Source organism: Juglans microcarpa x Juglans regia, chromosome 7S (genome assembly GCF_004785595.1).
Source record: "Juglans microcarpa x Juglans regia isolate MS1-56 chromosome 7S, Jm3101_v1.0, whole genome shotgun sequence".
NCBI classification, from domain to species: domain Eukaryota; kingdom Viridiplantae; phylum Streptophyta; class Magnoliopsida; order Fagales; family Juglandaceae; genus Juglans; species Juglans microcarpa x Juglans regia.
In genome coordinates, this window is record NC_054607.1 from 1,559,205 (window position 1) to 1,571,894 (window position 12,690).

General features: G+C 33.3%; 3 protein-coding genes across 3 annotated transcripts; 1 reads left to right on the forward strand and 2 right to left on the reverse strand.

The window, feature by feature from the left end:
- Positions 1-1,360: 1,360 nt before the first annotated feature.
- LOC121241301 (ras-related protein RABH1b) lies at positions 1,361-4,189 on the reverse strand. Its single transcript, XM_041139010.1, has 6 exons — positions 3,964-4,189; positions 3,352-3,422; positions 2,908-2,996; positions 2,472-2,583; positions 2,120-2,210; positions 1,361-1,692 (listed from the first exon to the last, which is right to left on the reverse strand). Exons 1-6 carry the CDS (start codon positions 4,078-4,080, stop codon positions 1,546-1,548), a joined length of 627 nt encoding a protein of 208 aa, XP_040994944.1. The 5' UTR covers positions 4,081-4,189; the 3' UTR covers positions 1,361-1,545.
- A 15-nt stretch (positions 4,190-4,204) lies between these two features.
- Positions 4,205-6,909, forward strand: LOC121241302 (acyl carrier protein 1, mitochondrial-like). The gene is made up of 2 exons (XM_041139011.1): positions 4,205-4,537; positions 6,458-6,909. Exons 1-2 carry the CDS (start codon positions 4,331-4,333, stop codon positions 6,632-6,634), a joined length of 384 nt encoding a protein of 127 aa, XP_040994945.1. The 5' UTR covers positions 4,205-4,330; the 3' UTR covers positions 6,635-6,909.
- Positions 6,910-9,656: 2,747 nt separating this feature from the next.
- On the reverse strand, positions 9,657-10,528 carry LOC121240300 (putative invertase inhibitor). The gene has a single exon (XM_041137699.1). It carries the CDS (start codon positions 10,488-10,490, stop codon positions 9,939-9,941), a length of 552 nt encoding a protein of 183 aa, XP_040993633.1. The 5' UTR covers positions 10,491-10,528; the 3' UTR covers positions 9,657-9,938.
- Positions 10,529-12,690: the final 2,162 nt, after the last annotated feature.

The window sequence follows — 12,690 nt, forward strand, 5'->3', positions numbered from 1 at the left end:
CTTCACTGTGGTCAGTCTGTCAATAAAAAATAAATTTATTCTTTAATAAACTATATATTTTAGATAATTTTTCATTACGGTGTACTTCATTCTCTTTCATTCTTCTTAATTCGAAGGGAAAAAAAATAAAATATTTTTTAAAAATGCAATTTGTTTAATTTCATATCATTTCTTTTTGTTCTATCCTAATCAAAACTTAAATAAGGAAGACAATTAGAAAAGTTTCAAAATTATTATTATTATTATTATTATTATTTAATTTCATTCCATGCATTTCTTCATCCAAGCAAGTCAAAGAGATTTAAGAGGGTATTGGGCAACAAAAACTTAATGCGATTGATATTGTTATTCGGTTTTATCCGAACCAGCTACTTGTTATTCACAGTCTCAATGATGAAGCTGAAACTTAGGAAGGGAGTTAATTAGACAGTGTCACGTGTAATTTACCACAAACAAGTGGAGAGTAATGGAAGAGCAATATGCGTAGCTGTTGCAACTTTTCTTATTGTTTGGACGAATAAAATGCTTCGAACAAGAAGCTCACTTGAGTTGATTTAGATAGTATCGAATATGGAAATAGAGAAAAAGTGCTGCATCACTCTTTGTTTGACTTTGGAAAAAAAAAAAAAAAAAGATTTTCATGAGTGGAGTGAAACATCATTGATTTTGAGTAGCGCTACATATACTGTGATAAGACTCGCTTTCGTTACGACTCCAGTAAGTTCCCTTAACCAAGCCACTACTTATGAGTGGCCGGCTCATTCTTTAAAGGCTCATTCTTCAAAAGATACACCTCTTCTGATGAATAAATAGAAATATTACCTTGTCAATTTATGAAAATGTCATTTTTATGTGTGGTTTCACTTGGGAAGAATCTATATAAATAAATTATCTAAGCATTTCCATTTATCAGTGTTTTCCTTTTTAATTTGAATTTCCAATTTCAAATTTTTAAGTTTTCACCATTATCATTAGCTGCACAATGACAATCCCATTTTATCAGTGTTTTCTTTTTTAATTTGAATTTCAAATTTTAAAGTTTCCACTATTTTCATTAGCTGTCACGTCTGCACAGTAACAATCCCATTTTATCAGTTTTTTTTTTTTTATTTGAATTTCAAATTTCAAATTTTAAAGTTTTCACCATTTTCATTAGCTGCCATATCAGCACGTGTATATAATATATATATATATATATTGTAAGAGCACGTATACTTATATGCAAGTAAAATGGTAAATATATATTTTTCTATATATATATGTGTGTGTTTGTGTATTTTGGATGAGGTTCAAGGTCCATTTAAACAACACTTGTGCTGCTGTGCTGTGCTGTGCTGTGCTGTGCATAGAAGTATCTCAATTGAAGGTACTTCCAACTTTATGAAAAAAACTTAGCCAAGCCGATCCTACATCACTTAACAATTGAAACACCCAAAAAGGCTACAAGAAAGGGACAGAAACTTTGCAGACTATTGATATGATGAGAAAAACCAGTGAGGAAATGGGGACAATGAAGTTGGAGCAAGCATAGTTCCATGCCGGGTATCAACAGGCACATCCTCCTGACTGTGGTTGTGACTGACTCGCAGATGCATTGCTAGACTTGAGATTGACATCAACCATGTCTTCTTGCTTTGCTGAAGAAAGTGTTTCCATTCCTGGTAAGGCTGCTGCAATCTTACGGAACAGCGCCTGACAATGGATTGACGAGGAAAACTCAATAGGTAGGACACAAAAGGATTTTTAGAAATACATAAAACAACCAGTAGCTAAAATGATATGATTTGTTTATTGTTCTCTCTCTCTCTCTCTCTCTCTGTCTCGCGGAAAAGAAATAATCATGCCATTGTTGTGCTGATTAGATTATTGTCATCTAGAATACTCTTCTGATTAAAACAAAAAGATCCATCAAATGAATTTAACCCTCTTAAGAGAGCAAATTTTCAGGAACTTTGACAATGAGATGTTAGCACAATTCACTTAAAACCCATTTCATTGGCAAATATAAAGTCTGGAGTATTCAGAGCATGCCAAACCATTATCCTATGCATTTACATGCCAGCATCAACCCAGTGATACTTGTATAAACAGCCTGCAATAAGATAGAACAAACAGTTACCTTTATATTGAAACCAGCCTTGGCACTTGTTTCAATGAACAAAACGTTGAGGTCATGAGCTTTTGCTTCTGCTTCCTCTGTAGAAACTTGCCTGTCCTTCACATGATGCCCATATTAGAAGCATAAAAGATTCCCAAAGAAACTAGCATAATTAACATTGAAAAAAGATCCATTGGGAAACTTTGAGCAGTAAGTGCTCTCCTCAGCTTCATGTATGCCAAAACAAAAAAATATTCTCCATCTCCATTTCTGAATAAAAATGGCAATACCCACAGCCAAGGCAAAGTAGTAACTGATTTGGTAATTAACTTTCACCCATAAACATCCCACGGCCAAAGTAGAAAATCATTACCTCTTCTCCACAAGATCAGTTTTGTTGCCAACAAGTACAACGATTACATCTTCGCCTCGCTCTGTGCGAACCTCTTCAATCCATTTGGAACTGTTTAAGAAGGACTCTCTACCTAAGAATGAGATGAATACTAAAATCGTTAGCCGCTTTATTAAACATTGTTTTATCACAGCTTTATTTATTAATCATATAAACCCAACAATCAATTTAAATACATAAGGTGCGAAATCATTAAGTTTCTGAATAAGCAACCCCGACTCAATACATTTTAGGTTAGTTTGACATCCTACGAGCTCAGTAATTGCATTTGTTCAAGATGCAGCGAGTAACTTATATTGCTTTTCAGGATCCATGAACAGAACATGGATATGGATATAAAAATGAATAGAAGAAAAAAGGATGTTTCCACAGCCAAAAGAATAGGTAAAGATCGCACTTGCAACATCGTAGACAATGACTGCAACAGAGGAATCCCTGATATAGCTTGGAATGAGACTCCTGAACCTTTCCTGTCCAGCAGTATCCCTGTCATACATTTCAAGATTTGGTGTTTCAAACATGGAAATGAATTATCATCAAATAAAACATTTCCGGAGGGCATAAATGTACTGTATTATGGGAGATATATAAAACATTTATCTTTAAACCTTGTAATAAATATACAAAAGTAACATAGAATTGTCCCAAGTCCTAAGTACGAGAACAGCAAGAACAAAAACTACAAATATGCACACATATTCATCGCCATCATGACAGATAAACACAAGACTTTACACCCCCTTAATATACTAATCATCATGGAAGCTGATGGAAAACAGAAATGAAAATAATTTTTTAAGACTACTATATTGGTCTAAACCGTCAATGACTAGAATCTCACCAGAGCTGCAACCGAACTGTTCGATCTTCAAGGTACATAGTCTTTGAGAGAAAATCGATACCAATTGTGGCCTGGTCATCAGTAAATGACACATATAAGCTAAGACAGAAAAAAAGGTCTTAACTGATGAAAAATTACCAAAATATTTCTAGATGGGAATGAAAAGGAACCAACAGCATACATTATAATGCAAAATCACACGCGGAGAGAGAGAGAGAGAGAGTGATGTTTGGCACGTACTAAGTGTATAGAAAACTGAAAACGGCAAGAAAAAGTTTGCTAATAGTTTAAAACTATTAATGTAGCAGCAAACTCAGGTAAGTTCATCCAGTTGCTCAATTCATCAAAAGAATCAATAGAACAACGAGAATATAACAGCAAAAAAAATTGTCTCTTAGTAAAAATTCACCAAATACCCAGATCAAATATAACATAAAAGTTTCACATCACAAATCTAAAGTGAATTCGAAGACAAAAACTCCGGCACCATTAACGTAAGGATCAGACTGAACGAATAAGATCCTACCACTTAAGCAAAATTTTTCCAAACCTCCGATCCCTAACAAGATCAGCAAATTGAGGTATTTATTTTCGGGTTCAGAAAACTTCAACCTGATAAGTGTTGTCGAACTTGTCGTACATGAAACGGGTGATGATGCTGGTTTTACCGACCGACTGGTCACCCAAGAACACGAGCTTGTATTTGGCTAGAGCCGATACCGGAGCCATTTGTTCGGATCGGAATCGACGTCGATATCTCGGCCGCTGACTTATCGGGAAATTCGCCGGAGTGCCATTTGTAGTGTTCGCACTTCTAGTTATATTTATGATTTACTTAATCATGGGTCACACTTATTAAGGAGAGATAATTAGACGATCACGTGCAGATCACGTGCTCCTGTGCTTCTGTTCTCTTTTTACTATTTTGTTTCTCTTCCGTGAGAGTCGGAGTGAGAGAGAGAGAGAGAGAGAGAGAGAGATGGCGTTGAGAGCAGCCATGCTTCGTCACGTCCGAGTCCCGGTTCAAACCCTAATCATAACAGGATCGAAACTGCAGCCACGGGCTCTGTACGGTGGTTCCCTCCGGTTCCTGTCATCCCACGGCGACGATCATCTGACCAAGGACGAGGTCATCGACAGAGTCCTCTCCGTCGTCAAGAGCTTCCCCAAAGTCGATCCCTCCAAGGTCTGTCTGTGTGCCTCTCATGTGCTCTCCGATTCCCTCTTCTTTTCCCTTTTTTCTTGGAAAATGTCTGTTTAGTTCCCTCGAATATGTGACCAGTGAGAAAAAAAATGGAGCTTGATGTGCTACCGCCATTCATGATTTTTTTAGCTCGGTTGCGTTGATTAATCGTAAATGTCCCTCGATTAAGTTTAATTTGTTTGCTTATCGATTTATTTTTTTCGTGGGCAAATATCCGTTTTGTTGCCCAGAGAATGTGGTGAATGTAAGTGGAAGTAAAATTTTGCTGCTTAACTGAGGTTAGAACAACAGTTATGGTTTTGTTGTGGTGGATTTTGCAGATATTATAGCAAAAACATTATTTTCTTTGTATTTTCCTCTGTTCTAGCGACCAAACATAAGTAAATGGCGTTGTTTTGTTTGATTGCATTGGAAATGTTGATCTGTCTAGGATCTTCTTCCAGATGTAAAAACATTTTGATTGTTCAGCTAATTTTTGTTTTCCAAAATCTTGATGTGCCAAGTAAAAACCATTCAGGACCTAGTTGAAATGTCCTTTGCTATTATATTTGATGTGGGTTTCATTTTCTGATTGTAAATAATTAAAATCTTGTGGTTTGCGCCATATTACAAGTAAAAGTAGGAAAAAAATTGAAAATTGTAAGGTTTGAAGTAAGCGATCAAGTGGATACTTTTCTGACTTATGATATTATTGTAGTGCAGTATTTAGACAATTCCAGTAAAATTCTGATATTCTTTGTGGAGAAGTCGCTTCATTAAGAATGACTTTTGCGCTCTAAAAAGCCCTATATTGGAGAGAGTTCGCATGTTGTTTTTTGATGATCGCCTGGTTTCTCTCCCATTTTGCCATATCTAATGTGTAACCAAAAAGTAGATACGTCACAACTTACAGATTCATTGGTTTATGCCATTGTTTTATTTTAATCTATTTCTTGCCCGTTTTGGAGCGTTGGTGCTATGTGAGATGTATATTATTCATTGCCTTCTTTAAGGAATTTGACATACAGAAACGCATGAATCTTTGGAAGCATGGATTATGAATGCTCAGCTCCAAGTCATTGTTTGGTGCATTATATGGCTTGCTTTTGGATGCTCTAATTTAAAGGATTCTTACGCTTCCCCTCACCTGGGATTGGATGGAAAGTAGGTTCATAGGTTGCCTTTTTATTTATTTTGGATTGTTGTTACACTTACACCTGTGTTTATCTATTTTTTTTCCTCATTCTCATTGAAAATTATTTTGCAACTACTTATAGAAGGGCAAGGGAATTCCATGCGTTAATAGAACGATTCCCAAACAGGGCATCATTCTTCTCAGTTTCTTGGCTTCATTGAACATAATACTTTTTTTTCCTCTTAAGTAATTTGACAAGACCTCTTTATAGGTTACACTTCCCCCTCTTTTTTGGGATTCTGCTTTATTCCTTGATTGAAGCATTAATTCATCTCGATTCTCATCACATAAAACATTTTGCTTCTACCCATGTTTACAGACTAGTTATGTAGAGAAGCTAAAGTTGTTGCCTAGAGTCTAGACATATGTTGCCTAATATAAACTATATATGAGCATATTAATGAATTCTCACTTTTGCTATTTGGTTACTGGCTATTATGTTTTTTTGATCTTATTATCTCCGAACAGCCTCCCATTGTCGAGAAAAAAGTAGAGGGGGTAAAGCCTCTATACTAAACTGCTTGATAGGTAGTTGCCATATAGATATTAAAGAAGTTCTTCAGCGTTCTGTGGCCAATTACTTTCAGCGCATTATTTTCTTAAGAAACTTATGTAATTTAATTTTTAATTGTCAGTTGGTGCCCTTCTATCTAATCCGAGTTGTAGGTAACTGGTCACAATATCATAGAAAATATACTGCTGGCATTACAATTTTGGCTCATCTGTAGGTGAATGCTGATGTCCATTTCCAGAATGATTTGGGCTTGGATAGCTTGGACAATGTGGAGATCGTAATGGCTCTTGAAGAGGAGTTCAAGCTGGAGATTCCGGATAAGGAAGCCGATAAAATTGAGTCCTGTAATCTTGCAATTGAATACATCTACAACCATTCATTGGCTGGTTAACTTAATACAATCTGCCGAAGCTCATTTTTCTCATTGAATTACATGTAGAACAGTAATCTGCTCATCCCCCCCCCCCCCCCCCCCCCCCCCCCCCCTTTTTTTTTTTTTGTCTACTCGTTGGATGTTTGTAGAGTGATCTTTAAATTCGTGGTGGAAAATAATTTGAAATCTGTTTAAAGAAGAGTAGCCTTTCCAGAAGTTGGCTTGCTATGCTTCTTCTTTAAACAGTAACAGTTTCTTTTGTTTCCAGAATACATCGGAATGGATGTGTTTGCTAAGCATCTGTCTTCCTTCTTACACTGTTATATTTTTTGAGTTTTGCTACTCATCATTCTTACAAACTATATATTTTTTTTAATTTGGGTTTTATTCTTCTTAAATTAATTGAATTATTCTACTCATTATATATATACCACATATTTGATAAGAGAAAAAAATAAAAAATAAAAAAGTGTGGTGTGTGTGGTATATGGGGATGAAGAGTAGAATTTTTCTATATTTTTTTTTGTCTTTCTTTTTTTCCATTTTAGACCCGAAACTCTTTAAGAAATATCAGCATCTAGAAGTAGAAGATCTGAATGCCAAACTTGTCATAATCTATCGTCTTTCTTATATTTTATAGAATAAATCACAGCACATTTTAGATGGCTATAACAATATGTAGCATTCAAGCCCAATAAGCAAAGAGAAAGCATCAATCACGAGTAACTATTCCTTTAAAGTAACTCCAAACAACACCAACTTTCCTAATTATTGTTTTCTCAAAATGTGTTTGATCTGCAGATAGAAATTTTTACCCCTTATTTTCTTTTCTTGTTGATTGCTGGGAATTATGTTTCTGACAAAGGGTGCAAATCGGTCGGTCCAGTAATAATCCGGTTTGTCATTTTTTTAGACCGAACACCTGTAGAGACCGGACCGGTAGCTATTAGTCCGGTTTGTTCGGTCCGGCTTAATTATTTATTTATTTATTTTTTAAATCAATTAATAAAAAAAATCATTTAAAATACTAATTTAAAATTAAATGACTTATTAATGTGGATTATGTAACTAACCCAATAAAAAATATTTTATATGGTCAATAATAATAAATTAGATAAAAATTAAATTATTAATTTATATAATGACTATATAATTAGCTAATTGATATTATATATTAGTTAATTGATAGAATATTAACAACTGTTAATAACATATTTAAAATTTTATATTATTAATAGTGATAGGTTAAATAAAAATTACATAATAAATTAAAAAATTATTATATAAATAATATATATAAAAAATATATATATTTTTTCATTTGATCTGATCCGGGTTGAAAAAACCTAGACCAGGACCAGACCGAAACTTTTCGGTCCTCTAAAACATGGACCGAGACTGATCGGTCCGGTCGGTTTTTTCAGTCCGAACCGACCTTTATCACCCCTAACCAATTACGCAGCGATTACGTACTTCACGATTATACATAAAATTACTCTTTTCAAATACATCCCTCACATATCATAATGCAAGTACTCAACCAAGCATTTCCTTGTGACCGCATTTCTCTCCAACAGTTTTCCTTATAAAATGGAAACGCACGATGTACATACATTGAAGAAAGAGAGAGAGCTTTGAAACTGAATCAGATGGTGAGATTGATAGCTAGTGAATTTCTTTCTTATTTTTAAACTTATATAATCTTTTTTGTAATCCCATCTTAATCTAACCTGTGCAGTAGATAGGCATGCAATCCATTAATTATCAGATTAGACTTTACTCCAACATATGATTGTTATGTTGGCAATGGACTTCAAATTAACGTTATTCCCAGGTAACACGTAATTATTTCATGTTTCATAATCATGAACGCGCGCACACATGTTGTTCATTTTAGATTTCGTCATTCCATACACATCCCCTATATGGCATATACTTAAAATGTACGACATCAGCAAGTAACTTAGAATGATAAAACTTTGGATGAATATTAGCATTGTTCAAGTAATGTTGGAGTTGATTTTTTTTTTTTTTTTTTTAAAAAAGTAATGTTGAAGTCAAAGTTTTGAATTTTGCACTGCAACTGTATAACCAGTATTTACCGTACTGGAGTAGTGATCGTTATAATAAAGGTGTTTCGTACTGGCCGTACTAGTGCGTTTCGGTCAATACTGGTTGGTTTTTGGTGTATCGGCCGAAATTATTTTTTTTGTAATTAATGTAAAAATGATGACTTTTTCATAATTTTCACATATGAAAACTATTTTCTTAACTTTTTTTAATCTTTTTTTCGTGATGAAGATCATGAGTAATTATTTTTTTAAATAGTACTTGAATTGAAAACTTAGAAGTATTATTGAGTTTTATAAATATGTGTTTTAATTTTTTAAGATTTGCATTGATGTTATTTTGAAATATAATTTATACATATATACTTAATTTATTATATATAGACTATTCCGAAACGATACCGATACTGAAATATTTAATTCCAGTACCTTAACCAAAACGGTATTCAAAACTTTGGTTGAAGTTACTTTATAATATCATACCACTTGACAGCTTATAATTATAAACTTGTTGCCATGAAACAAACAAAACAAAGCAAGAGTAATTAAAACCTAACATCAACTGCCATGATATCGAGCAGCCATAATTTCCTGCTCGATACCATGGCAATTCATTGATGATGAAGACGAAAGAACTCATCATGTGCTGCTTGACACCATGCACCACGGTCTTAATTAATACTGGTAATTGGATTTGAATACAAGTACAAAACTAAAATCGATCATATTAGATTGTGATGCATACATATACCATGTTCATTTCAATCAACAGATCATCAAATGTTTTTAGCAGAAATTTTCATGGCCGGCATCTTTGACCACATATTACATTCATCTGAGTTAATTAACAGAACCCCCAAGAATAAAAAAATAATAATCTCGTTTTCCTTGGTAGGAATAATGACAAAAAAATCCAAAAGGAAAGAGGGAAATCTAGCTAGAAGTTTGCGTTAAAACAAAACATCAATTTATCCAGTCAATTTATTTTTATATACCAAAAGAAACTTTCAAACTACAATCAACATGAAGACAATATATGTCGACATCATCTCATGAATCATGAGAACAACATATGCCACCCCAACAATAATATTGTCCATATATAATTAAGCTGCTAATTAAAAGAATAATTAAGGAAGAAATTATAAAAAAAAATAATAATAACAAGAACCAGAGATCATGATCAGGTTCAAAATAGTGAAAAAAGATCAGACAATTCCCAACTGGACCTTAGTTTCCGAGGTGCGTGATAATCAACTTAGCATACTGATAATCGAAAGCGCAATAGCAGACAACTGAAACGTATCGTTGTTTATCTTTGTTAAAGGCGAAACCACACCTTTCTTCTCCTTGAAACCGTCTTCACAGGTTGTAGAGGCATCGATGATCGAACTCACTTCGATGTTAGCATCTTTGTAGTGTTTGTTCTTGTAGTCTTTCATGGCTTGTTTGGTCGCAGTACCAGCATTGGAATACAGATTATAGCAGTCATTCAAGCATGCCTTAACATAAGGGTCCAATTTTTTGTTCTCCAGGAGCTTCTTGACGCGGCGCGTCGTGTTTGTAACGTTGAGGTTGATTAAGTTGATCGAGATCTTTCCAAGTTCACGAAGATCGGAAGCACTGTAGCTTTCTGGGGCTGCTTGCAGAGAGGTCACGCAGAAGTTGTAGATTAGGTTTGGGTCCTGCTGCGCGCATTTTTTGCAGGTTTCTGGGATGAGATTATTGCCATTTATGGCATGGAAGATGGAGAACACGAGGAAGAACCAAATAGGGAGGGAGAGGTAAAAGAAGGGAAGCCTCATTTTTGTTTGAAGAATAATTCTATGCAAATCATGTGAAGATATGGATATTTATAGGCAGTTCGGATAATCCAAAGGTGGCTCCTGACTTTCTAGATTTTTGCACATGCTGATCAGCTTCTATATATATAAATATATATATATATATATATATATATATATATATTATAATAAGTAGCTATCTAACTGTGAATAAGAATTTTTCTTGTTTTTCCGTTAAGTCAGTTAAATCTTGTTTTTCTAAAAAGTCCTTAAAATTCTTAATCATTTAACATGTAACTCTATTGTAGAATTTAATGAAAGATCATATTTTACTAAAAGGTCCTTAAGACCAAATTAATATTAATATTATATATGGATATATTATATATATATCTATATTATATATATATATGTATACAAACCAATACTCATATTTTACTGAAGTTTAGATTTTTTTTTTTAATCTTGATGTTTTATCTTTCTTTAATCTTGTATGTATATATTTATGTATATATGTCATCGTCAATATCCTTGTCCAAGTGATTGAATCAATGCCTTAGAAGATAAGTATTATCATGGTCAAGACAAGTACTATCATGGTCAATACTGCATCGATAAGATGAAGTTCTTCCGCGCTTAAATTTGAGAGTTTCAATGGCCAGAGATTGACGATAGATCAGAGACGTTTATCCATACTAATTTATCCAAAACATACATGACATGATCAGACAACACAATAGGTTTTGCCCTTCTAACACGTTTCTAAATGTTTTTCAGCCTTTAATTAATTGGTACTTTGAAAATTGTATTTGAGGAAACAAATTAGATCAAATTAATAATTAATTAAAGTTTTCCTTTAAAAAAAATTTTTCTAAAGGAAATTAATTGTTCAAAACTGGCTTCAAATTAAATTAAATGAAGCACGTTAAACCATGCACGCACTAAAATGGAAGTGGAACTTCGCGAAGTATGGACATTACTGAAGAAAGAGATCAGAGATCAGCTTTGAAACTGAGTCGGATGGAAGTGAATTTCTTTCTTATAAAAAAAGAAGCAATTAAGAGCTTGCTACAACATTTTCAGGAGGTTGAAATCTAACATGTGCATCGCATGGGAAATGAGGTAGCTCATAGATTAGTTCATTATGGTTGGAATAATGTTGATAATATTTCTAGCTATGTGGTGGGAGCATGTTCCTACTTTTGTTGATCATTCTCTCTGGATTGATCAAAATGATATGTTTTGAGGTTTTATGAATGAATGGATGTTTGTTATCAAAAAAAAAAAGAATAGACCTCATCTAAAAAAATGAAAAAAAATGGTTAATTACACTTTACCTCTCGAACTTTCAATCAATTTATAATGTGCTTTCGAAACTAATAATTGCATCAAAGTAAACTCTTGAAGTTTTAAAACTTCCTAATCCCCCCTTTTGTCTACCAGCAATGTCAAATTTAACAAAAATTCACTGTAAAGATGTAATTTTTATTTAATTTGTTATCATTGACCATGTAAAATATAAAATAATATATGCTATCAATTAATAACAAATCATTAATTATATATAAAATTATTTTATACCTAAGTTGCAAGCAAGTATGAATAATCTATGTACACAATGAAATTGTTTGATATTCATTAACCACATATAAATTAATAAAAAAATATATTTAATGATTTATAATTTATTATTAATTGATAGCATATATTATTTTATATTTTATATGGCCAACGATAATAAATGAGATGAAAATTATATCTTTACAGTGAATGTTATGGACATGAATAGCACATGCAATGAATTTTCGTTAAATTTAACGTTACTGGTAGGCGGAATGAAGAATTGGGAAGTTTTGAAAGTTCGAGAGTCCACTTTGATGCAATTATTAGTTTCAGAGGCATATTATGAATTAAGTGAAAGTTCGAGGGGGTAAGATGTAATTAATTCAAAAAATAAATATTTTATTTTAGTGAAACCCATGACTTTTTTACAAAGAATTTATATAAAACTTGTCTATTTCACGTTCGTACCCTAGCATTACTCCTTTGGAAAATCCAATTCAAGGTGGCTCCTGACTTTCTTGATCTTTGGACATGCTGAGTTTCAATATATGTCATCGTCAATGCCCTTATCCAAGTGATTGAATCAAAAAATCAATTACAAGTACTATCATGGTCCAATACTGCGTGGAAAAGATGCTCTTTCAAGTTATTACTCAAA